Raw genomic sequence first — 26,877 nt, 5'->3', positions numbered from 1 at the left:
CCCAATGAACATTGTTCTGATGGACTGCATATTCATGTGTGGCTGGGAGGCGTGACCAGTCTTAAGGGAAATAATGGATAGGAAGAACTTTTTGAGATACGAGGTATTCAATCTAGGCCATCGATATCAAGGATTATTTTTCATTTAACCAACATGTGCTCTGGGTGCGGTAAGTGCTGCCATCTGCAATGTCGTTGTAAACGCAATTCTCGCGGCACAGAGCAGGCAGTATCTAGAGATTGAGACGGCGGTGGCTTAGACTGATTGTGATGGTTCGGTCAGCTTCCGCTTCGAACGCTAGCGTTGCCACGTCCTGGGGGCCACCTGGTGGCGAATGAACGTACCATTTTCCACTTCTATTATAACGTTCCAAATTTAAAGCCTTTCTCGTGGACAGTCGAGATTTCTTCTGAGGACGCAGGGCACAGTTCCTTGCGAAACGTTAAGAATTTCACCTTATTTTCTTGACACGGCATAAGCCCAAAAGCCTATACAGTATCATGTCTTTAGATTATTACTTTTCACTGTTACTACTGCAGACATTAGCCTGAACATTATCACAGGTAATACCAAATATACGCATCCGCGCTTGTGTGGTGTTGGTCAAATGTGGAATCTCCAAGAGGCATTAAATAAACTCACAACTTGGGTTAACGAGAATGAATTAAAGCTGAAGAAAATCCTGACAATGACTTTTAGACGAGGAGGTAGGCCGGCAATCAGGGACATAATAACCTATAGAATAGAGCCATTAAGAATAGTACCGCATTTTAAGTACCTTGGAATCATCTTACAGACACATAGAAACTCGTATAACTTTCATATTAAGGAAATACGAGCAGATGCCTTATCTCCTAAGAACTGAGTACGAAACACAGAAGATATCCTCGAAAATCGCACTGAAAATATTTAAGCTTAAGAGACTTAACCCTCATCTGAGGCAATTAAAAAAGTACCATCAATAGAAATAAATCCACAGCCTGCTTCCATCACTCGACCGGGTCAGGAATGGTATGAATAAAGTGCCCATCTAGCGGCGAGGATAGGAATTCTGCCGGCTGACGAAGCCTGTCACACTCCTCTGGGGCAATGATTAATGACTGGCAGATGAAATGATATTGGAGAGTGTTGCTGGAATGAAAGATGACAGGGGAAATCGGAGTACCCGGAGACAAACCTGCCCCGCCTCCGCTTTGCCCAGCACAAATCTCATGTGGAGAGATCGGGATTTGAACCACGGAACTCAGCGGTGAGAGGCCGGTGAGTGCCGCCTGATCCAGGGAGGACCGTCAGGAAAAAAAAAAGAACATAAATCGAAAATATCGCAACAAGCTTTCTGATAAAGGCAAAGTGCGTCTCAATGTTCGCCTCGTCGCAGACTCGTTCTACTTTCAGGACTGTCACTGCCATCATGAGAACGGCTTCCTGGATAAATGATTAGCTGGCTTATATTCCACGGGCTCTTGGCTTCGATTCTCAGCTGTCTCATGGTTAGTTCGTCTGGTTTGGGGACTGGGTGATTGTGTCGCCTTCAATATCTGAATTAATTTTGGGTGAGGTCCTCGTCTATAGGGCGTCAACTGAAAGACCTGCACCAGGCTTCTAGAGGCCACACGCCGTTATTATTATTATTATTATTATTATTATTATTATTATTATTATTATTATTATTATATTATCTTTCTTTGTTAATCTGTTTACCCTCCAGGGTCGTTTGTTCCGTCGGACTCAGCGAGGGATCCCACCTCTACCGCCTCAAGGGCAGTGTCCTGGAGCTTCATACTCTGGGTCGGGGAATACAAATGGGGATGATGACCAGTGCCTCGCCAGGCGGCCTCACCTGCTATGCTGAAGAGGGTCCTTGCGGGGGGATGGGAAGACTGGAAGGGATAGACAAGGAAGAGGGTAGGAAGAGGCCTTGGCCTTAAGTTAGGTACCATCCCGGCATTTGCCTGGAGGAGAAGTGGGAAACCACGAAAACCACTTCCAGGATGGCTGAGGTGGGAATCGAACCCACAGAGGCGGACCATTATTATTATTATTATTATTATTATTATTATTATTATTATCAGAAGAAAAAAAGAAAAGGAAGAGGAATGATAATAATCCTAAATTACACTGCGACCAAGAGAGAAAAGCATAAAAAGAGAAAATATTTAACAAGATCAAATTTTGAAAAAACAAAAACAAAACTAATCACAGTAAGAGAAAAATGAGATAAATACCCAGGATAACACACTCGAACATCCTTGTGACGTTTACACTTAAAATTAGACTCTTAAGTTATCCCCGTCCGCCTTTGTGGTGTTGTGGTTAGTGTGATTAGCTGCCACCCCCGGAGGCCCAGGTTCGATTCCCGGCTCTGCCACGAAATACGAAAAGTGGTACGAGGGCTGGAACGGGGTCCACTCAGCCTCGGGAGGTCAACTGAGTAGAGGTGGGTTCGATTCCCACCTCAGCCATCCTGGGAGTAGTTTTCCGTGGTGTCCCACTTCTCCTCCAGGCAAATGCCGGGATGGTACCTAACTTAAGGCCACGGCCGCTTCCTTCCCTCTTCCTCGTATATCCCTTCCAATCTTCCCATCCCCCACCAAGGCCCCTGTTCAGCATAGGAGATGGGCCGCCTGGGCGAGGTATTAGTCATTCTCTCCAATTGTATCCCCAGACCCAATGTCTCACGCTCCAGGACACTGCCCTTGAGGCGGTAGAGGTGGGATCCCTCACTGAGTCCGAGGGAAAACCCACCCTGGAGGGTAAGCAGATTAAGAAAGAAAGAAAGAAAGAAAGAAAGAAAGAAAGAAAGAAAGAAAGAAAGAACGAAAGAAAGAAAGAAAAGTTATCCCCGCATGGCTGTATTAAATAAGTCGAACTAAAATTTACACTATTAGTCGCTTAACAATTTATGTCTTGTCTAAATAAATTGACAATAAAACAGACTGTCTCAACCTAACAGTCACATGCCTCTATATCACAATTTGAAGTTTTAAAAATATCTCCCTTAACAAGAGTAGGAATCACAGCGATAGTCGTATCTTGTTACTAACCCACCAGTTGTCACACGCCAAGTTAAATCCTATCGTACTTACAAGGGGGGAGGCTGTGGCGCATGGATGACCGATTCGATCCATCTTTGGTACACATGTAGGACATGACCAACCAGGAGTATAGCAGGTGCAAGTAGCAAGGCGCAATTCTCAGCCGTTTCCGAGAAATTAATTAATGAAAAATTCCAGTGCATTTATGTGCAAGCTATGTTTGTGAAAAAGACAACGAGCTCGTGGCGCAGCGGCAAGAGCTCCGCTTCGTTAGCGTGGGATGGCTGGATCGAATCCCACCGATGAGCGATTTTTCAAATATTACAAGTCAAAGTGTCCGCCTCTGTGGTGTAGTGGTTAGTGTGATTAGCTGCCACTCCCGGAGGCCCGAGTTCAATTCCCGGCTCTGCCACGAAATTTGAAAAGTGGTACGAGGGCTGGAACGGGGTCCACTCAGCCTCGGGAGGTCAACTGAGTAGAGGTGGGTTCGATTCCCACCTCAGCCATACTGGAAGTGGTTTTCCGTGGTTTCCCACTTCTCCTCCAGGCAAATACCAGGATGATACCTAACTTAAGGCCACGGCCGCTACCTTCCCCCTTCCTTGTCTATCCCTTCCAGTCTTTCCATCCCCCAGCAAGGCCCCTATTGAACATAGCAGGTGAGGCCGCCTGGGCGAGGCACTTGTCATTCTCCCCAGTTGTATACCCCGACCCAGAGTCTGAAGCTCCTGGACACTGCCCATGAGGCGGTAGAGGTGGGATCCCTCGCTGAGTCCGAGGGAAATGCCAACCCTGGAGGGTATACAGATTAAGAGGAAGAAGAAGAAGAAGAAGAAGAAGAAGAAGAAGAAGTATTTTGTACAACTTATTCTACCCTATTGTTTTATTCACTATCGTGCTGTTCTCACGAAGAATTGCTGCATAAACTAGGATGATATTATTCAAAGAAGCAGGGGAAACAATAATTATTGCGGCATCTTGCGTACGTGAAAAATGCCGTATTTTCGCATTTTTCTAGTCAAAACATTGAAACAATTTCGCGTGAAACGGGAATCCTCAGTCTATTAGCTTTATGTTGATATATAGAACTTCATACATTTATTGCATAACTCGTGGATATTTTGTATTTTATTTAGACAAGTAAAGGCTGCCACCACAAGATTTAACATTGCCAAGTTCTAGGAACACACAAGAAATAAATATTTGCTTACTACAATAACGTGGACAGTAGACGAGTGATAACTTCAGTGTCTTTTGTTTTGGCACATAGCGGGTGCTACAGACTCGAAATAACTTCTGATGCTAAGATAGTTCTTCATGATTCATCTATCTATACTAACATTTAAAGAGGTAAAGTTTGTTTGTATGTAATGGCTAATCTCAGACCGATTCTAAAAATGATGGTTCATGGTGTGGGTTACTTCAGTCACGTCCTAGTTCGTGAACAATGGGCAACGGCTGAGTGGCCTAGTAAGTGGTCCTGAGAGTCGGGATACCAGTTGCTATGGAATGGGAGTGTGCATCTCGGACATATTCTGAGTCGTGGCCCTCCTTGTGCTCAGGCGACCAGGACTACACAATCCACCGGTGGCCCATAACTCGTTAGAGAGAGATCCTCACTTGGACTATGTGTAAGTAGGGTAGCATCCTGCCTCATGAATTTACCGAGCTCAGAACATTTTCAGCAACCTCGGACCTATGGGAGTAACAGAGTCCCACTCTCATTTGACAGGCGAGGGACTCCTTGGAAACAACTTGGCGAACGAATTCGAATTCGATGAGGAGCTATCAGTATTAATGGGGTTTATGGAAGAAAGATGGTAGAACTGGCTGGGTCAGGAAAGATGATGCAACCAGATGTACTAGGAGTAAGTGATATTCGGGTAAGGGGAGATAACGAGGAAGAGAGAGGAGATTATAAAATGTACTTGACGGTTGTTAAAAAGGGAAAGGCAGAGTCTGGAGTAGGGCTGTTTATCAGGAATACTATTTCATGCAACATAGTTTCCGTTAGGCACGTAAATGAGCGAATGATGTGGGTAGATTTGGCAGTTGGAGGAATTAGGACGAGAATTGTCTCAGTGTATTCACCATGTGAGGGTGCAGATGAGGATGAAGTTGATGAGTTTTATGAAACATTGAGTGACATCGTAGTCAGAGTCAACATCAAGGATGGGATAGGATAGTGCTAAAGGGCGATTTCAATGTGAGAGTTGGAAATAGAACTGAAGGATGCGAAAGGGTGACTGGTAAACAGACTTCGAATTCAGGAAGTCTGTTAGGAATGTACGGGTTTTTCGGGAATTTTTCGATGATACAGACCACTGTCTGATCTGTGGTGAACTAAGTATCTCTAGGCCTAGGGTAGAGAAAGTGAAATCTGTCTCCAAACGAATAAAGGTAGAAAATCTTCAGGACGAGGAAATTAGAAATAGATGGATATGAATAGTGAGAAGTTTCGAACAATGGACAGTAAGCAGGTTCAGGATATAGAAAGAGAATGGGTGGCATACAGGGATGCTGTAGTAGAAAAAGCAAGGGAATGCCTAGGGACGACTGTGCGTAAAGACGTGAAAAAGCGAACATCTTGGTGAAATGATGAAGTGAGAGCAGCTTGTAAACGTAAAAAGAAGGATTATCAGAAATGGCTCCAAACAAGGGCCGATGCAGATAGGGAATTGTACGTAAATGAAAGAAACAGAGCGAAACCAACAGTAGTTGAATCCAAAAAGAAGTCATGGGAATAACCTGAAAAGGCTAGGTCAGGCAGCAGGGAAATGTTTCTGGACAGTAATAAAGAATCTTAGGAAGGGAGGGAAAGAGGAAATGAACAGTGTTTTGGGTAATTCAGGTGAACTCATAACAGATCCCAGGGAATCATTGGACAGGTGGAGGGAATATTTTGAACTTATTCTCAACGTAAAAGGTAATCTTCCTGGTTGTGCCGTGAACAACCAAGCTCATGGCAGGAAGAAAATGATGTTGGTGGAATTCCGCTTGAGGAAGTGGAAAGGGTAGTAAATAAACTCCATTGTCATAAAGCAGCAGGAATAGATGAAGTTAGACCTGAAATGGTGAAGGATAGTGGGAAGGCAGGGATGAAATAGCTTCATACAGTAGTAAAATTAGCATTGAGTGTTGGTAATGTACCTTCAGATTGAACAAAAGCAGTAATTGCACTTATCTACAAGCAAGGGAATAGGAAGGATTGCAACAACTATCGAGGTATCTCATTGATTAGTATACCAGGCAAATTATTCACTGGCATCTTGGAAGGGAGGGTGCGATCAGTAGTTGAGAGGAAGTTGGATGAAAACCAGTGTGGTTTCAGACCACAGAGGGGTTGTCAGGATCAGATTTTCAATATGCGCGAGGTAATTGAAAAACGCTGCGAGAGGAATAGGCAGTTGTGTTTATGTTTCGTAGGTCTAGAGAAAGCATATGACAGGGCACCGAGGGAAAAGATGTTCGCATTACTGGGGTACTATGGAATTAAGGGTAGATTATTAAAATCAATCAAAGGCATTTATGTTGACAATTGGGCTTAAGTGAGAATTGGTGGTAAAATGGGTTTTTGGTTCAGGGTATTTACAGGGGGTAATCTTTCACCTTTGTTGTTCGTAGTTTACATGGATCATCTGCTGAAAGGTATACAGTGGCTGGGAGGGATTCAGTTAGGTGGAAGTGTAGTAAGCAGTCTGGCCTATGCTGACGACTTGGTCTTAATGGCAGATTGTGCCAAAAGCCTGCGGTCTAATATCTTGGAACTCGAAAATAGTTGTAATGAGTATGGTATGAAAATTAGCCTCTTGAAGACTAAATGGATGGTAGTAGGTAAGAAATTTAACAGAATTGAATGTCAGATTTGTGATACAAAGCTGGAATAGGTAGGCCTACATAATTTTAAGTATTTAGGTTGTGTGTTCTCCCAGGATGGTAATATAGTGAGATTGAATCAAGGTGTAGTAAAGCTAATGCAGTGACCTCGCAGTTGCGATCAACATTGTTAAGTCAGCTCCCAGACGAAACTATCTTTACATCGGTCTGTTTTGAGACCAACTTTGCTTTACGGGAGCGAAAGCTGGGTGGACTCAGGATATTTTATTCATAAGTTAGAAGTGACAGACATGAAAGTAGCGAGAATGATTGCTGGTACAAACAGGTGGGAACAATGGCAGGAGGGTACTCGGAATGAGGAGATAAAGGCTAAGTTAGGAATTAACGCAATGGATGAAGCTGTACGCATAAACCGGCTTCAGTGTTGGGGTCATGTGAGACGATAGGTTACCTAGGAGAATAATGAACTCTGTTATGGAGGGTAACAGGAGTAGAGGGAGACCAAGACGACGATGGTTAGACTCGGTTTCTAACGGTCTATAATGTTATCCCTGAAGGACATGGGCTGTATTTTATTTTCAAAAGAATTCGATGGTGGGTACTGGGGGGACATATAAAAATACTAGGCTAATGTAGGCGAAATAACGAATTTGTCATACAAGGGCGAGACAAAGCTCAATTTAAGCCCATTGACGCAAAGAACAAAACTCGGTAAGCCCCACGGGCCCGAAAACCATGTTTAAAACCCTAAAACCAGCCGTTATGGAGATATTGGCACCACACTAACCCTGCTCTAGGAATCGGATAAAGAAATGAACTGCCGTAACCATGGCAACGTCAGCTCCAAGATTCTACAGCAGCGAGATTATCTACAACACATCACAAATACCTAACATGCTACAGACATGAAAACTGGTATTTAGAATCTCCTTTAACAATAAAAGAACACAAATTTTGTTTTCAGAAAATCCACTTACAGTAAGGTGTGATGGTGGGAGGTGAAAAGAAGTGAGGAGGGATTTGGAATGATTTATATCACGATACATATATCTCAGACACTGAAGATGTTACAGACGTTAAAATTAGTACTTGGAGTCTCCTTTAAAAATAAATGAACACACTTTTTTTTGGAAAATCCACTTAAGGGTGGGTGAAATAATAAAACAATCAGGTGAATGAGTATATTCTTCTTCTACCGCTTTTCCCACACCTGTGGGTTCGCGGGTGCGAACTGTGTCGCAAATGTGAATTTGACCCTGTTTTACAGCTGGATGTTCTTCCTGATGCCAACCCTATGTGTAGGGATGTAATTAGTATTGCGTGTTTCTGTTGTGGTTGGTAAAGTGCTTTGTTGAGTGAATATTAAGAGGAGAGTGTTGGGACAAACACAAACAACCTGTCCCCGAGCCAGAAGAATTAATCACACATGATTTAATTCCCCAATTCAGCCCGGAATCGAACCAGGAACCCTGTGAACCGAAGGCCTCAACGCTGACCACTCAGCCAATGATTGGGTCAGTTTTAGAAATGAGTATATCTACAGTACATCTCATAATCCTTAACATGTCACAGACGTGAAATTTGGTATTTGTAATCTCCTTTAAAAATAAACACGTGTTTTTTTTGTTAAGCTGGAGATCGAAAATAAGTGAAGAAAAGGTTGAATTCTCTTTATGAGGATACTTATATCTCAAAAACGAAGATGTTAGCCCTCAAACACACGCGTATGGGGTGGAATCCACCCCAGGTCATTTTATTTCCTAGTGATATGTACAAATAACTTTACTGTGGTCTCCCCGCTCTTGTACTTTTCTGGTTGGATCCCCGCAGAATGAGTCACTCTTACATAATCTATCTTAAAATCTCAAATTAATACAGTAATTCATATTTTACAATACAATTATGTGTGGGGTGGGAAGCACCCCTACGCGTGTGTCTGCGTCCTAAGATCTGGAGCGTGTGCTTGAGGGTTAAAGACGTGAAAATGGGTATTTGGAATCTCCTTTAGAAATAAAGAACCCGTTTCATTTTTTCTACTTAAAAGAGGACTGTTTCTCACACGTAGAGCTCCATGTCGGATGTTCCAGATTTAACTCTACCAGTAGCTTGGTCATCTTAGCCCTAAAAGGCAATGCCACTAATGTAGTTTAAAAAGAGGTTCTGGCATAAATGAAATGCAATTTTTCGGGGAGTTTTTATACTTTTAGGTACTTTCAGATGTCGTCTTAGTGCAGTACCACCGGGCGAGTTGGCCGTGCGCGTAGAGGCGCGCGGCTGTGAGCTTGCATCCGGCAGATAGTAGGTTCGAATCCCACTATCGGCAGCCCTGAAGATGGTTTTCCGTGGTTTCCCATTTTCACACCAGGCAAATGCTGGGGCTGTACCTTAATTAAGGCCACGGCCGCTTCCTTCCAACTCCTAGCCCTTTCCCATCCCATCGTCGCCATAAGACCTATCTGTGTCGGTGCGACGTAAAGCCCCTAGCAAAAAAAAAAAAAAAAAAATTAGTGCAGTACCGAGGACGAATTAATCCTCGCGAGCGAAGCTGTGGGTAACAGCTAGTTGTCTTGTATACCAAACTTCACTTGAAGCTCTGTCAAAATCTGACGGACAGATTGTTGACAGCATACACTGATCATAGCGGGGAGGAACATATGTCATTTACAGCCTTCCTTGGCATTTCTTTCTAGAGCTTTTGTTTTTGGAGCGGAAACTTTTAATATTTTTCAAACTGGAAAGTACTGACAAGGCTGTCTAATGTTTCAGGCTGTTCTCGGCTACGGCGACGAGAAAGACATCGCATGGATTTGTGGTGGCACTCTCATCAGCGAACAGTTCATCTTGACGGCCGGCCATTGTCTCAACAGCAAGGAGAAGTAAGTGGACACGTTTCGCATTAAACTAGGGGACACTGTAATATGGTAGATGGAAGTGACACTAAATGTTATTAATTCATCGGATAAGAAAATTGCTCTTATAAGTACTGGAGGTTGTCCTCACACCTTTTCGCCAGCAATAATTCTACACGTGACATCCCGTGGCAATGAAATCAGCAGTAAGAATGTAACCTACAACTATACCAAATGAGCTGTACCAAATGAATGGAGAGTTGCTATAGTAGCCCCTGTGTAAAAAAGGAAAGGGTGATAGACATAGAGCTGAAAATTATAGGACCGGGCGAGCTGGCCGTGCGCGTAGAGGCGCGCGGCTGTGAGCTTGCATCCGGGAGATAGTAGGTTCGAATCCCACTATCGGCAGCCCTGAAGATGGTTTTCCGTGGTTTCCCATTTTCACACGAGGAAAATGCTGGGGCTGTACCTTAATTAAGGCCACGGCCGCTTCCTTCCAACTCCTAGGCCTTGCCTATCCCATCGTCGCCATAAGACCTATCTGTGTCGGTGCGACGTAAAGCCCTAGAAAAAAAAAAAATTATAGGCCAGTCAGTTTGACAGGCATTGCCTGTAAGCTTTGGGAAGGCATTCTTTCTGATTATATTAGACATGTTTGCGAAATTAATAAGTGGTTTAGTAGGAGACAGTTTGGGTTTAGGAAAGGTTATTCCACTGAAGCTCAACTTGTAGGAATCCAGCAAGATATAGCAGATATCCCACATTCGGGAGGTAAAATGAACTGTGTCGCGATTGACCTATCCAAGGCATTTGACAGGGTATATCATGGGAGACTACTGGCAAAAATAAGTGCAATTGGACTTGACAAAAGAGTGGCTGAATGGGTATATATATTTATAGAAAATAGAACTCAGAGAATTAGAGTAGGCGAAGCTTTATCTGTCCCTGTAGTAATTAAGAGGGGAATTCCTCAAGGCCGTATTATTGGACCTTTATATTTTCTTATATATCAATGATATGTGTAAAGAAGTGGAATCAGGGATAAGGCTTTTTTGCAGATGATGTTATTCTGTACAAAGTAACAAATAAGTTACAAGATTGTGAGCAACTGAAAAATGACCCCTTCCTATAAATGAATGTTTGACCAAATTTGTCCTCATGAATTCCAACTTTATCTTCATATTGTGATCTTTCCTACTTTTACAAACGCCATTCAAACTTACTCGTCTACTAATGTCATTCCACGCCACTTCTCCGCTGACAGCTCGGAACATACCACTTAGTCGAGCAGCTTGTCTCCTTTCTCCCAAATATTCCCAGCCCAAACTTTGCAACATTTTTGTTACGCTACCCTTTTGTCGGAAATCACCCAAAACAAATCGAGCTCCTTTTCTTTGGATATTTTCTAGTTCTTGAATCAGGTAATCCTGGTGAGGGTCCCATACACTGGAACCATACTCTAGTTGGGGTCTTACCAGAGACTTATATGCCCTCTCCTTTACATCCTTACTACAACCCCTAAACACCCTCATAACCATGTGCAGAGAACTGTATCCTTTATTTACAATCCCATTTATGTGATTACCCCAATGAAGATCTTTCCGTATATTAACACCCAGATACCTACAATGATCCCCAAAATGAACTTTCACCCCATCAACGCAGTAATTAAAACTGAGAGGACTTTTCCTATTTGTGAAACTCACAACCTGACTTTTAACCACGTTTATTAACATTCCATTCATTGCCTGCTTTCCATCTCACAGCATTTTCGAGGTCACGCTGCAGTTGCTCACAATCTTGTAACTTATTTATTACTCTATAGAGAATAACATCATCCACAAAAAGCCTTATCTCTGATTCCACTCCTTTACTCATATCATTTATATATATAAGAAAACATAAAAGTCCAATAATACTGCCCTGAGGAATTCCCCTCTGAATTATTACAGGGTCAGATAAAGCTTCGCCTACTCTAATTCTCTGAGATCCATTTTCTAGAAATATAGCAACCCATTCAGTCATTCTTTTGTCTAGTCCATTTGCACTCATTTTAGCCAGTAGTCTAACATGATCCACCCTATCAAATGCTTTAGACAGGTCAATCACGATACTGTCCATTTGACCTCCTGAATCCAATATATCTGCTATATCTTGCTGGAATCCTACAAGTTGAGCTTCGGTGGAATAACCTTTCCTAAAACCGGACTGCCTTCTATCGAACCATTAATACCTTAGAACTCTTACTTGGAAAATAACAAAAGCAATGAGGGTAGAACATTTTTAGCAGACGCAGAAGACTGCTGTGATACAGAAAAAAAAAAAAAAAGGACTGTAAATATTTGCTTTTCCCCTCCCGCACGCAGTAAGTGGATTGAACGATCTGCCGCATATACGGGAAAATCTGTTTCCACAAGAATTAAAACCTTTCCTGCCCATCCACGCACCCATAGTAAAAAAGAGGTAAGCCACTCTATTTCATTATGACTGATATTTTATGGATAATAATGAAAAGAATAAAATGTCACAAGAAGACTATATACTGATATGGGTGTGTGACGTAATTGTGGGCTTTTGATAATAATTATTTGGAGATTTCATATCGACCGTACTATCGATGCAATTCAGATTTCAATTCCATTCAGTTGGCAGTTCTACTGGAAGAGTTGAGTTCCCTCCTTGCCGCTCACATCCCGTAAAACGAAGTGCCACTAAAAGTTTCGCGGGTGGTTTATGGCCAGAACTGCTGTCCTGTTCCGCTCTGAAAACATACGGTGTGCATCCCTAACCCATTAACGTCTAGTTAGCCACAAATTTGTCTACTTGGATGGTCATCACCCAAGTCACCTATTGTCCTCTTAATGTGTACGCTGTTAACTCTTATTGATGAGTCTTTAACAGCGGTTTAATGCATCCATTACTCTGATTGAAATTATTTTAAGACTGCACAGCCGAGGTGCATCATAATTATAATCTACAACATTCGCTCCTTGAGCTACAGTCACATTCCTGCGGAGAAGTTCCGGTTTAACTAATGAGAAGGAAGCCTGAATTCGGTATCAGAGAAAACAACAACATAGATTGTGTTGATGAATTTTAAGAGCTTGGATATCTTCATTTTAACGCAATTCATGATGATGACAATGCTTGTTGTTTAAAGGGACCTAACATCTAGGGCATCAGCCCCTAGTGGTACGAAATGAGACGAAATGAAATTACAATTTAAAAGTCCAAAACCCTCCACTGACCAGAATTCAAAACGTGAGGACGAAGAATGAATGGATGGATATGAATTTAAAACTATCAGTGGATCCGACCCGCAATGCCTCACATTCACAGAAACTGACGCAAAACAATAGTATTACTGAACAAGGGACTGCTGCTATAGCATAACCTCCATGGCTAAATGGTTAGCGTGCTGGCCTTTGGTCACAGGGGTCCTGGGTTCGATTCCCGGCAGGGTCGGGAATTTTAACCATAATGGGTTAATTTCGCTGACACTGGGGCTGGGTGTATTTGTCGTCTTCATCGTCATTTCATCCTCATCACGACGTGCAGGTTGCCTACGGGAGTCAAATTGAAAGACCTGCACCTGGCGAGCCGAACTTGTCCTCGGACACTCCCGGCACTAAAAGCCATACGCCATTTCATTTTACTGAATCGATGATGCTTGTAGTCTAAATGGGTCCAAAATCCAAGTCATCGGCGCCACATAATGGTCAATCAATCACTACTGATCTGCATTTAGGGCAGTCGCTCAGGTGGCAGATTCCCTATCTGTTGTTTTCCTAGCCTTTTCCTAAATGATTTCAAAGAAATTGGAAATTTATTGAACGTCTCCCTTGGTAAGTTATTCCAATTCCTAACTCCCCTTCCTATAAAATGATAATTGCCCCAGTTTGTCCTCTTGAATTCCAACTTTATCTTCATATTGTGATCTTTCCTAATTTTATAAACGCCACTCAAACTTATTCGTCTACTAATGTCATTCCACGCAATATCTCCGCTGACAGCTCTGAACATACCACTTAGTCGAGCAGCTCTCATTCTTTCTCTCAATTCTTCCCAGCCCAAACTTTGCAACATTTTTGTAACGCTACTCTTTTGTCGGAAATCACCCAGAACAAATCGAGCTGATTTTCTTTGGATTTTTCCAGTTCCTGAATCTGGTAATCCTGATGGTACTTATCGCTAGGAAAGTAGAACCATGGTATTTGTCAAGATTGCGGTACTGATAAAAAGTAGCGCAGACTCGCGGTATTCCACACATTATGGTACTAATCACAGGTAATAAAAATCGCACAAGTAATAGAGACCTATGGTGTTTCGCACATTGCGGCACCATTTACGGGCAACGCAAACCTATGGTGTTCATCATATAAGTGTACTAACCATAGGGACTCGTACTATCCCGTCTTGTTCCTCATATAGTGGGTACTAATAATAGGCAAGCCAGAACCATGGTGTCGCTCACCCATGGTATCGCTTATATAGGGGTACTAATCATAGGTACTGTAAAAGCCGACAGCGCACTCTGTTGCTACTAATCACAAACCTATTTTATACCTATCATAATGGTACTACGTGCAGCGCAAGTAAAAGCGACCCATGGTGTCCCCCACGTGGTGGTACTAATTACAAGTAGTCTCATGGTTCTAATTCGATTATCCCTTGGTCGCCCCTTTTAGTCGCCTCTTACAACAGGCAGGGGATACCGTGGGTGTATTCTTCGTCTGCGTCCCCCACCCGCTGGAGGTTAACGCAATTCAAGACTACCTGTATGCATGAGGTGTTTGTACTGATATTTCGTTGTTTTTCTTCTTCCTATTCGGCTATCAAATCCTCTTCTGATTTAGGATGTTCACACTTCCCTGATATTGTGGCCTCAGGTGCTATCAGGTACCGTCCTAATCCAAGCTCACAATCCTTAGTCGTTTGGCACAATAACCTTCCAATCTTTTCATCCTTGAGGCAGTCTCTTCGATCTTAAAGCATCTGGTACCACCACCTTCCAAACTCTGCGATATTAAGCCATCTGATACCATTGTGATTCAATATCTCTGATCATAAACCATCTGGTGCATCATTATCTTCCAGCCTCTACGATTTTGAACAATCTGGTACTATCTTCATCCTATCTCTGCGATCTTGTATCAGCAGGCTCCATCGTGATCCAATCTCTGCGATCTTGTGTCAGCAGTTCCCATCATGGCCTAATATCCGCGATCTTGTGTCAGCAGGTACCATCTCGATCCAATCTCTGCGATCTTGTGTCAGCAGATGCCATCATGGTCGAATCTCTGCGATCTTGTTTCAGCAGGTGCCATCATGGTCGAATCTCTGCGATCTTGTTTCAGCAGGTGCCATCATTGTCCATTCTCTGCGATCTTGTGTCAGCAGATGCCATCATGGTCGAATCTCTGCGATCTTGTTTCAGCAGGTGCCATCATTGTCCATTCTCTGCGATCTTATGTTAGCAGATGCCATCATGGTCGAATCTCTGCGATCTTGTTTCAGCAGGTGCCATCATTGTCCATTCTCTGCGATCTTGTGTCAGCAGATGCCATCATGGTCGAATCTCTGCGATCTTGTTTCAGCAGGTGCCATCATTGTCCATTCTCTGCGATCTTATGTTAGCAGGTACCATCATGTTACAATCACAGAGATGTCTTTGCGATCATGTGTTAGCAGGTACCATCATGGTCCAATCAGGGAAGGGGGGGGGGGTCGCGGTATTGTTGCAGGGTTGCACAACTCCCAATAATTTTGCACTTCATGTGTCGTCTTTTTTTCTAACGTTTTAGTTTAATAAACCTAACATGTATTCCAAAACATGCTATAATCAACCATCTTCAGTCGTTTGCTGTACTAATGCTTCGTAACGCACCAACAAACACCGCTGGCTTCGAATCAAACTCAGGGGGTTTGCTTTCTTACAGCAACTCCCTAGCGGACAGCGCGACGCAATGTACCTCAGCAAGGACAAGCCTAAGCCTGCATAGCATGCTCGCCAGTATCGGTCTCAGGGAGTTGCACGAGACTACCAAGTTCCCTACCGAGAAACAGTTCCAAATGCCCTCGTTAGATTGCGGCACTATGCGGAGATTACTTCATTCATATTTTCTCTCCTCTCGCAATGGTAATTCATTTCTATTTTTTAAATTTACAAGTTTCATTTACGTTGCACGGCGACGATGGGATAGGAAAGGGCTAGGAGTTGGAACGAAGCGACCGTGGTTTTAATTAAGGCGCAGCCTCAGAATTTTCCTGGTGTGAACATGGGAAACACCGAGCTCGACAGCTGCAGTCGTTTTAAGTGCGGCCAGTAGCCAGTATTCGGGAGATAAGAGGTTCGAACCCCACTGTCGGCAGCCCTGAAGATGGTTTTCCGTGCCTTCCCATTTTCACACCAGGCAAATGCTGGGGCTGTACCTTAATTAAGGCCCTCTTCTAGCCCTTCCCCGTCCCAACGTCGCCATAAGACCTATCTGCGTCGGCGCGACGTAAAGCAACTAGCAAAAAGAAAAAAAACAATATGGGAAACCACGGAAAACCACTTTCAGAGCTTCCGACAGTGGTGTTAGAACCCACTATACCCCGAATGCAAGCTCACAGCTATGCGAACCTAACCGCACGGCCAACTTGCTGGGTAATTTCTTTTCCACGATATACCAGACCACCCACAATATTACCAACATCTTGCTTCAATGAAAAACAGGACGGCAAATTTTCTATTCATGTGAGGCAAATGTAACTGTGCCAGGCTGAGTGGCTCAGGCAGTTGAGGCGCTGACCTTCTGACCCTTAACGTGGCAGGTTCGATCCTGGCACAGTCCGGTGGTATTTGAAGGTGCTCAAATACGTCAGCCTCGTGTTAGTAGATTCACTGGCATGTAAAAGAAATCCGGCACCTCGGCGTCTACGAAAACCGTAAAAAGTCGTTAGTGACACTGTTAAGATTAACTGTAGTTACAGTGCATATTTAGCCTTTTATTTCTTGGACTGGAATTGCCAGATATATTACAGTTTTAGTAGGATTGTAGTTCTTTACTTAACGATAACAGAGTTTCTTGTTATTTCTGTAAGCTATAAAAATGTGACGCTGAAAATGTTGGTGCAACACCCATCTTCAAATACCGCCACTGGGTCCAATGTCTGCGATCTTTGCGGGAACATCGTGTACCAATATCACCCGTTTTAAGATCTTGCATCTCAGTGCATTTAGCTTTAGTAATTTCGTAGCCCTTTGTACGGAACTGTGAGATGTTCCCGTTTGTTGAGAGAGATGGCTAAGATATTCCTTAGCAGAATTTTTCAGGCATTGTCCACTGTCTTCAAGATTTTCTTCTTTTAGCACTGTACGGCGCCTTCTTCGTTTCTTATCATTCGTATTTCCTGTTTCATGAAACTTATTAACTAATCTAATCTAATGTAATCTAATCTAATCTCACAGGACGAGCGAATTCTATATGGACATTCGCATCGTAAATAAACAATCGATGTGGAGTAGAATAATTAAGTGTATTTTTTAAAAATATGTTTAGTCCTCAACCCGAAGGCTGGTTGGATCCTCAACAGTTCCGCCAATTATTATTATTATTATTATTATTATTATTATTATTATTATTATTATTATTATTATTATTATTATTATTGCTAGTTGTTTTACGTCGCACCGACACAGATAGGTCTTACTGCGACGATTGGACAGGAAAGGGCTAGGAGTGGGAAGGAAGCGGCCGTGGCCTTAATTAAGGTACAGCCCCAGCATTTTCCTGGTGTGAAAATGGGAAACCACGGAAAACCATTTTCAGGGCTGCCGACAGTGGGGTTCGAACCTACTATCTCCCGAATACTGGATACTGGCCGCACTTAAGCGACTGCAGCTATCGAGCTCGGTATTATTATTATTATTATTATTATTATTATTATTATTATTATTATTATTATTATTATTATTATTATTATTATCCCGTTATTCCAAACTAAGGAGCGTATCTGAATACATACATACATACATACATACATACATACATACATACATACATACATACATACATACATACATACATACATACATACATACATACATACATACATACATACATACATACATACATACATACATACATACATACACACATACATACATACATACATACATACATACATACATACATACATACATACATACATACATACATACATTATCATTATGGACTGTTATGCCTTTCAGCGTTCAGTCTGCAAGCCTCTGAGAATTTACTAAACGTCGCCACAATCCTCGATTTGCAATTAGTGTTGTGGCCTCATTTAGTTCTATACCTCTTATATTTAAATCGTTAGAAACCGAGTCTAACCATCGTCGTCTTGGTCTCCCTCTACTTCTCTTACCCTGAATAATAGGGTCCATTATTCTCTTGGCTAACCTATCCTCCTCCATTCGCCTCAAATGACCTCACCACCGAAGCCGGTTTATGCGTACAGCTTCATCCATCGAGTTCATTCCTAAATGAGCCTTTATCTCCTCATTCCGAGTACCCTCCTGCCATTGTTCCCACCTGTTTGTACCAGCAATCATTCTTGCTACTTTCATGTCTGTTACTTCTAACTTATGAATAAGATATCCTGAGTCCACCCAGCTTTCGCTCCCGTAAAGCAAAGTTGGTCTGGAAACAGACCGATGTAAAGATAGTTTCGTCTGGGAGCTGACTTCCTTCTTACAGAATACTGTTGATCGCAACTGCGAGCTCACTGCATTAGCTTTACTACACCTAGATTAATACTAATAATAATAATAATAATAATAATAATAATAATAATAATAATAATAAGGTAGAGAAAGGACCAGTCTGTGATTTGGTGAGCTTGAGGACCAAGGAGGAGTATATGGCAGTGAGTGACACACTATGATACATTACGGAAGCCGTATCGTAACATTCCCGTTCTAATTGATCGTAAATTTTAAAGGGCGCCATCACCATCGGATACGATTATTTTAATAAGTGTTCATAACCATTATTTAGTGCTACTCGCCAACTTGTTGGACGGAACAAGTGGAGCAGAGGTACATATTCTTATAACTTTTAGGGCTACCAACCTTCCCATTTTACACGGATCAGTCCCAATTTTGGCGGTAAAGTTTCATATCCCAGCTAAAGTTTCCCCACCGGACGCCATAAACCGGGGTGTCCGCAGAAATTATTTCCGGAGAAGGGGGATATTAAATATTAACCTTTGAGGACTTCTATTAAATGATGTTGGGTGTATATTGAGAAATTAGAAACACTAAGTTAAAACTATGCCTTTGCTGGCGAGAGGTAGTGTTTACAGTGCACTATGTCTTCTGGTATGGGCTATATCAAATTTGTTACTTTCATTGACCTGACTCAGTCTCACCCTTGGCTTGACAATATGAAAGTGACTGAGGCATGAGTGATACTAGTAATACCATTGCTTATGCAGCCAGTCCCTGTTATGAATGGTTTGGAAATATCACTCATAGGGTCGATTGGTGCATGCATTTCAGTGGGCTTGGCAGACTGATATGTAATAGCAGCGGCTGGGTCGGTGAGGAAAGCAACGGGAAACTACCTCACTCCTCATTCCCTAGTGCGTCTCTTCAGTGACGCCTAGGCTATTTATGACAGCTGTTGGTAGAGCTGCAGAGAATCAAACCAGCCTTCGGGCTGAATACCCAACATACATACACAAGTTAAAACTTTCAAAATAACACAATTATTTAAATAAGACTCATTTTTATTCATGTTGTTGTTTACTATAGCAAACATCTCCTGTTTTTTTGGCCAGCTCATGAATTATAGTGAGTTCCTCTCACCGGCTGGCCGGCAGCGCGCCCGGCTTATCTGTCGCCCCTTGACTCATCACTGCCCGCTCCGCGGCTTAGCAGTAAGGGCAGCACTTCGCTCACTTTATCCGAGCATGACATGAGTTAGCAATTGAGATTAAGAAAATTAGCAATTAAGAATCAAGAAAATAAGCTCGTACCTTATGACAGGAGATGTTGGAAATGTTCACCACCTGGATTCACACAATTTCTGGCGCTTTAACATTTTCGTAGCTCGTCATTCGGAAAATATACCTTGGGTAGTAGACCTAGGCTTTGGATAAGAGGAGACAGAAGTCTCAGGGAGTAACTTACAGTCTACAGCAGTTTTAATGAAAGTGTGTTTCTGAAAACTTTAAATTGCATTTTCCTAGCTCAAAGTATTATCAGCTCATTGTCATGTACAAATTTCCGCTAAATTTGGCGGAATTAGAAGGCTGTCGGCGGAGAAATATATCATTTAGCGGACAGCGGAATTTTTGGCGGAATTCTAGATTTATTATAGCGGACTTTAGTGTTTTATCCATTTTACGTTCTTTTTTAAATTTGTACTCCTGTCTGTCTTCGAGCTATTCCGTATTTTTTGTCAGGAGCTAGCAGTCACATGAGGAAAGCATGTTATTTGGATTTGATGTTAAGAGATCATGGTGTCATAAACTTCTAACGCGTGGGGAAAGGTTCCCTTATCTCTTAAGGTGCGTCCACACCAAGATGTTTTCGTTAACTTTGTTAATAAACATTGTTAATGAACAATGTTCATGAACATTTCTGTCTGTTAATAAACAAAATAGCGTGTTCATTAACTTTTCGATCATGTTGATGAACAAAATTTCTTTAACTTTTGTGAATGAAACTTTTCATTAACATTTCGTGTTTTCGTTAACATTTCGGTTCGCACATGCGCAAAGTCGCAATTAGAACACGCAAATTCATAGCGCGGAATACAATACTTTTTATTTTATTTTTCGAAATCGACTGTCGAATCGCAAGCAACTCAGTTAGGCCTATACGTAGCCTAACATTAATGCAGATGACATTCCGATAATTATCATTTCTTGCAATTTCAGACCCAATTACTGTCAATAAGAACTAAAAGTCTTGTGGGGACATTCTCAGGAAGTTTTGAAAGCCTGCTGCATCATGAACTGAAAGTTCTGACATGGGCCTAAGTGTCCTTTCCAAACTTAATTCTAAACGCTCTTCCAATATTTTTCTTTGCCACACTTTGCGTCTGCGTTTTTCTCTAATTGCACTCATTAAAATAATGAAAGCTGCAGCTGTATTTTCTTTTTCCTGACCCTATCCATTGTAACCTCACAAACAGATATTTTGACGTGAACACAATGTTAAAGAAGTTTGTTAACAAAAGTTTATTTGGTGTGGACACAATGTTAAAGAAGTTTGTTAACAAAAGTTTATTTGGTGTGGACACAATGTTAAAGAGGTTTGTTAACAAAAGTTTATTTGGTGTGGACACAATGTTAAAGAAGTTTGTTAACAAAAGTTTATTTGGTGTGGACACAATGTTAAAGAAGTTTGTTAACAAAAGTTTATTTGGTGTGGACACAATGTTAAAGAAGTTTGTTAACAAAAGTTTATTTGGTGTGGACACAATGTTAAAGAGGTTTGTTAACAAAAGTTTATTAACATCTTGAGAAATGTTTTCGTTAACATTGTTTATTAACTTTGTTTCTTTAACATTGTTTATTAACTTTGGTGTGGACTAACCATTAGTTGACGAATGACGACAGATAATGAAACTGTGAGAGAGTAGCATTTATATTTATACTATGAAGGAAGACCATTTAATAAACTGTCCTGTTCTGTCTGTGGCCCTTGAGGGAGGCGATTCACCTAGTTTGCACCCGGCACTAAAATGCCCACAAGTTTTAGCTCGCCGGCTCGCAGGCAGGAGGTTAATCTCAGTGAAACTCACAGATCAGGTGAGTGCAGACATTTACTATTATTATTATTATTATTATTATTATTATTATTATTATTATTATTGCTCAGTATTTGATAGCGGATTTCTTGGCGGAATTTTAGCGGATTTTGAAAATATAAGTTGGCAACACTGCTGAATACGAATCAGTCAAGGTCTTGCTCCTACGACAACAACTCCGTGAGAAATAATTCGCTGCCTGGTGTCCTTTACCACAAAAAGGTAAGGCTGTTAAACTGTACAAGGAATACACTGCAGCCAATTAGTGGGTAAGAAAACCCGAAGCGACTGGAGAAATGCCATAAAACAGACAGCAAATGTAGTTCCAGTTCGTGCATTACTTGGCAGGTCCCAACAAGACAATGACCACTGTCGGCGATGCCACAGTGAGATAGAAACACTTGGTCACGTCTTGGGTTCCTGTCCATTTAATGACACCCTGCGGAATTGACGACATCATCGTATACGATCTATGATTGCTGAAGCCCTAAGAAAAAAGCACTATACAGTCTACGAGGAGGCAGATGGATTGTCTCAGACAGTGTCAAGCCGCCGGATTGATATCATAGCTATATCACCGGGCTCAAGTAAAGCGTTCATAATAGACCCCATAATTAGAACCGAAGCATCGTCCACTCAACCACATGATGTACACAAGGAGAAATATGATATATATGAACCTACAATACCATGCTATGCCAGAGACTCCATAGATGTTTTAGAATTGATGACAGGAGCACGAGGCACCATTACTCACACATTTCACAACTTTTGTAAGAAATTTAATTTGCATAACCAATTTATTAGGAACATTGGGTTAACAGCTCTGAAAGGATCGTTAGCAATAGTACAAAATATTTTATACTCTTAGCTATATCTTTGTCCCGTGAGGAATTCCTCATAGAACTCCTCATAGATTTAAAAATTATTGACTGATACAATTTTTTTAAATTATTAAGTGGGCTTTACTATGATATATACCTATCATTTATAGAGATATTTCAAACGACCCTTGTAATTATTAATGAAATTTTCATGTAAGCTTTGTCTTTTTTGGCAGCCTCCAAATGGGGGAAGCAGAAATAAATGCATATATATATCAGATTGATCTGAAATGTTCTGGTAATGTTTCACTATGTACAGGAATTAAGTAGTTATTATCAGTCCAATATTACCTTCATACGTTTGCTCCTAAAATAGCACCAAAGTAGATTTTTGCCTATTGAATGAACAATGAAATGTTGAAAAACTTGTATTTCCAATACTTTATACCTGACTGCTATTCGGAGCAAGAGGCACCCTGCCTAGTAAGACATCGAACTTCCTACAAAATTTGAAAGTTCCATTCTGCGAGTTAGAAAAATTAGTAATACGGATCCTGAGGGACTCTCGGAAAATCATTCATTTCCATCTGTGCCTGAGAACGTGATTTACATTCCTCCCCAACTAACTAACTTTGATATTTTTAAACTTCATTGAAATTGTAACTCTATTCCGGATCCGAATAGTCACCCTCATTGGAGGACGGATGATTTATTTCTTTAATAAATCTCTCTCTCTAAGTAAAAAAGTATTTTTGACAAGTCTGTCAAATTATAGCCACAAAATAACGAAAACTGTGCCACAACGAGCATTTTCCATATATTTAAAAATTATTTGTGAATAACTTTGCAACAAATTAACAAATCAGCTTCAAATGTTGTGTGGTGCTCTATCTTATTAATATGTGCTTGTGTTTTAAATTTGGTTGTGATGAGTGATAAATTGTGGAAGTTCCAAATTTTAGTTTTGTCTTCCCTAACTGATTTTTATTTATTTGAGGTGAACTTTCTTATTGCCTCATCCACTATGAAATACCGTACTCGTGCAGGATTGATACACGATGTTCTTAACTTACGACGCGTGAAAGGAAATTCAATTTTGATAGTCTAATGAGAGAAACTATTCATTGCCTCTTCTAACTTCAACGAATCCTAATATGACTCAGGTATTGCTCATGAATAGCGCCTGGATATTTAGAACAATGATCCTCAAAGTGCGGGGGGGGGGGGGACTCTGTAGGGTTACAGAGTGTGATAAACGAATCGCCGGATGTAATCGAAATATTTATGTTTCATATTCTGTAACAAATCTTGCAATCCTCAGATATGAAGGAAGCTCTTCCACCGCCATTCAATACAAAAAAACCCTCGTAATTTTGCTGTCCTATTTCACAAGAATGGACCGATAGATCCTGCCAGCACGTATTCTGAGAAAAGATGCAAGTAACATTTCCAACACAGCACCCTTTCACCCGCCACCCGCAGTATCGGCCAAAGGAAGACAAGGGCCACGAAGGGCATGAACATGAAAGACTCCCTAGCTCTCGCAAAACCTAATAGCGCCGGGGTCGGCAAAGAACAACAGTTAACCAAGCGAGGTCGGATAGGATAGATGAAAGTGAGGAGTCTGGCACAAGTAAGTGGAAGAAATACCAGGACTCAGCTAAGAGCCTCGTGGTCGCCAACCCACGCTTCAAATTTCAGAGCCCCTGGGGCCAATTACCATCAAGTTTCTCTTTCCATTCTGTATGTTAAGATGGTTTATTGTTGCGTGCCTAACTGCACATCTGACACAGTGAAGAAATATATAAAAATATAAAATTTCACCTTTTTCCTAAAGATCCGAGTTTACGGGAGAAATGGAGGCTTGCTATTTCTCGACAGGGCAGCAGAAAAGGATCTCTTTGGGATCCTAATGACAACTCCAGAATATGTAGCTTGCACTTTGTCGAATCAGATTACAGTGTAAGTTATGTGAAGGAAATTCTGCTCCCCGACAAAGTGCCGACTCAAATTCGTTTTCTTCTTAAATGTATTAAATGTATTAAATGTATTAAATGTATTAATGTATTAATATTTACAACGCGGGCTTTAGGATATTTCGGAAAATGTAACCTTGTGCGAAAGCTAAAATTCCTTACCGTTCCAAAGTTTAAAGAGAAGTTTCAGTGCCGCGAGTGTGATCAAGCACATACTTACAAAATTTTTCAGGCCTGTTCTTGATAATAATGCAAAGGAAGTGATCAATGACTGTGATTTATTAAACAAATTCAAGAGAAAGCCTCCGAGCAGAAAAATGTTGAAATTATGGAAATAGGGACAAATAGGGTGAGTACTTCTATTTAGGCTTATTTCCCTATTCTTTATTCTTGTGTAACACACAAGTGTAAAATGAAAGAAATCTATGAAGTGTAGTGTGTTCTAAGTTGTTTTATATATTTATATCTGATTCACACCGGACATAATGAGAATAAGAATGTATTATTTGGCGTTATTGTATGAATCTTCAATATAAGGATATAGACAAAACATGAGAACAACAGAACATAAACGCGATCCAAGCGGCCATTGCCTGAACTACTTTGTTCACCAGAAATGTGTCGGCTTGTCCAGGCCTTCTATTGTAGCGTAGGCAACGGTAAGAATTGCCATGTTTGGTAACCATGGGGGGCGTGGCCGTTGACTTCAAGCGATAGCCACAGAGAGTAGTGTAGCGGGCAGCTCATACACTACATCATAGTGTATTTGACTTAAAACAATCTCCTACGAAAGCGCTGTCACTTGGCAGACATACGTACTAGCTGAACTCTGAAGGTCACATTCTGTGTCTGTAAGCTGCTACTAGTGACAGTTCTCACTTCCCAGTTACTGTTTTCACTAGTACGTTATTCTGTTGTCATTACTCGGTAACCTGTTATTTCTTGTCATCGTTACATTAGTAACAGTGAGAGGTATGTAGCTGTGACAAAGTAACTGCTACGTTATTTTTCAGCCATCTCTAGTTCAAAGACAGTGAGTGAACGGGGGAATTGTGGAGTGTGTTTAGTGGAGGTGGTTAGCCCGATTTAGTATAAACTACCACAGTACAAGTATCGCCATACAAAGGGATAACTGACTTATTACAAGTGGTAAAAAAACGAAAATATTCAGTCGTAATAAAGAACAAGATTCGAATTTAATTACAGTGCACTGTTCTTCCACAGTTTTGTTCCCCAGTGGCGGTTCGTGAGATTTTACTCTGGCAGGGCTGTGCCGCCTTCTCTTTCCCCTCCCCAGTCGGTCGAGCTTTCACTGACCAGCACCACGAAACTTTTAGATGAATAATAATAATAATAATAATAATAATAATAATAATAATAATAATAATAATAATAATAATAATAATAATAATAATAATAATATTAATAATAATAATAATAATAATAATCCGATGGCACTAGCTGAATAGAAATCTGCTTGCATTACAACATTAATTAATGAATTAACTACACTACAATGACATTTATGCACACACACACACATTAATAGGCTAATGCAATCCCGACTATTAGGGAACTGCACTGTTTTACTGATCACAATCACAAGTGATAACAACAACATTCATGAAAACAAACAGTGCACTCCCGAATTTCTCTCTCCTTACTCAAGTTTCAAAGCATGACAACGTATTTAACAATTTGATCACACTGCAAATAGTGCAGTCACGTTATGGTTACATTTTGAATCTTTATTTTAGCTTCTTTATACAGTAGAACTTAATTGTTTAAATAGTCACTATAATGGAATTCATTGTTTTCTAAAATGTTTTGGAATCAGTCTTTAACAACAGTTAATATAAGCCTAGGTTCATGGCAAAGTGTTGGCGATGAGCCGAGGACTCCGCCGTTCAGCACTTACACCCGCCTGCACTCTTCCTTCCCCTGACAAGCCCACATCGTTCTTCCAGGCACCCCGCACACTTGCAAAGTGTGTGACCTGCTCAGGGCTCTGCTGCCACAGTCCGAACGCCTCACAACTAAAGAGAAAACATCGAGCGTGCTGGATAGCAGCGACGGTCTGAAAACCGTTGCCATTTTCTTGAAAATAGAAAAGCGAAATGTTTACAGCCGAAATAATAAAGATAACATTGTATAACTGAACAGCACACCATTATAACTTCGACTTCGCTACATTCCCCCAGCTCTTTATGTAATCAATTACAGAGTGAAATAACGTTAAATGTTTTTGAAAAGGCGGTGGGGCAGCGCCCAAAAGCCCTTTATGCACAAACCGCCACTGCTGTTTCCTCCAGCAACATAAATTCTATACCTAAAAGCAAAGTGCGTAAATATCAAGGCGATTATTTGAAATTACACTTTACCAGCATTCTTTTCAATAATAATAGACAAAAGCAAATACTGTAGATCTCGTGATCCGTTTTTGTGCGAAGTAGCCTATGAAAACTGCTAAGAAGTTAAAGATGAATAAGATATTTCATGTTTCAGAAGGAGGGGGGGGGGAGGGCGACCGAAAATGTTTGGGAACCCCTGGTTTAATTAGTTAGAAG

General features: G+C 41.2%; 1 protein-coding gene across 1 annotated transcript in view; it reads left to right on the top strand.

The window, feature by feature from the left end:
- Positions 1–26,877, top strand: part of LOC136884133 (serine protease snake) — a 67,338-nt gene that overhangs the window by 20,764 nt on the left and 19,697 nt on the right. The window contains exon 5 of the mRNA XM_068229805.1: positions 9,639–9,748. Coding sequence (XP_068085906.1) covers positions 9,639–9,748 — 110 coding nt within the window. The remainder of the gene's footprint in view (positions 1–9,638; positions 9,749–26,877) is intronic.

Source organism: Anabrus simplex, chromosome 12, assembly GCF_040414725.1.
Source record: "Anabrus simplex isolate iqAnaSimp1 chromosome 12, ASM4041472v1, whole genome shotgun sequence".
NCBI lineage: Eukaryota > Metazoa > Arthropoda > Insecta > Orthoptera > Tettigoniidae > Anabrus > Anabrus simplex.
The sequence above is the reverse complement of the archived record's forward strand: the minus strand, read 5'-3'. Positions and strand labels throughout refer to the sequence as shown.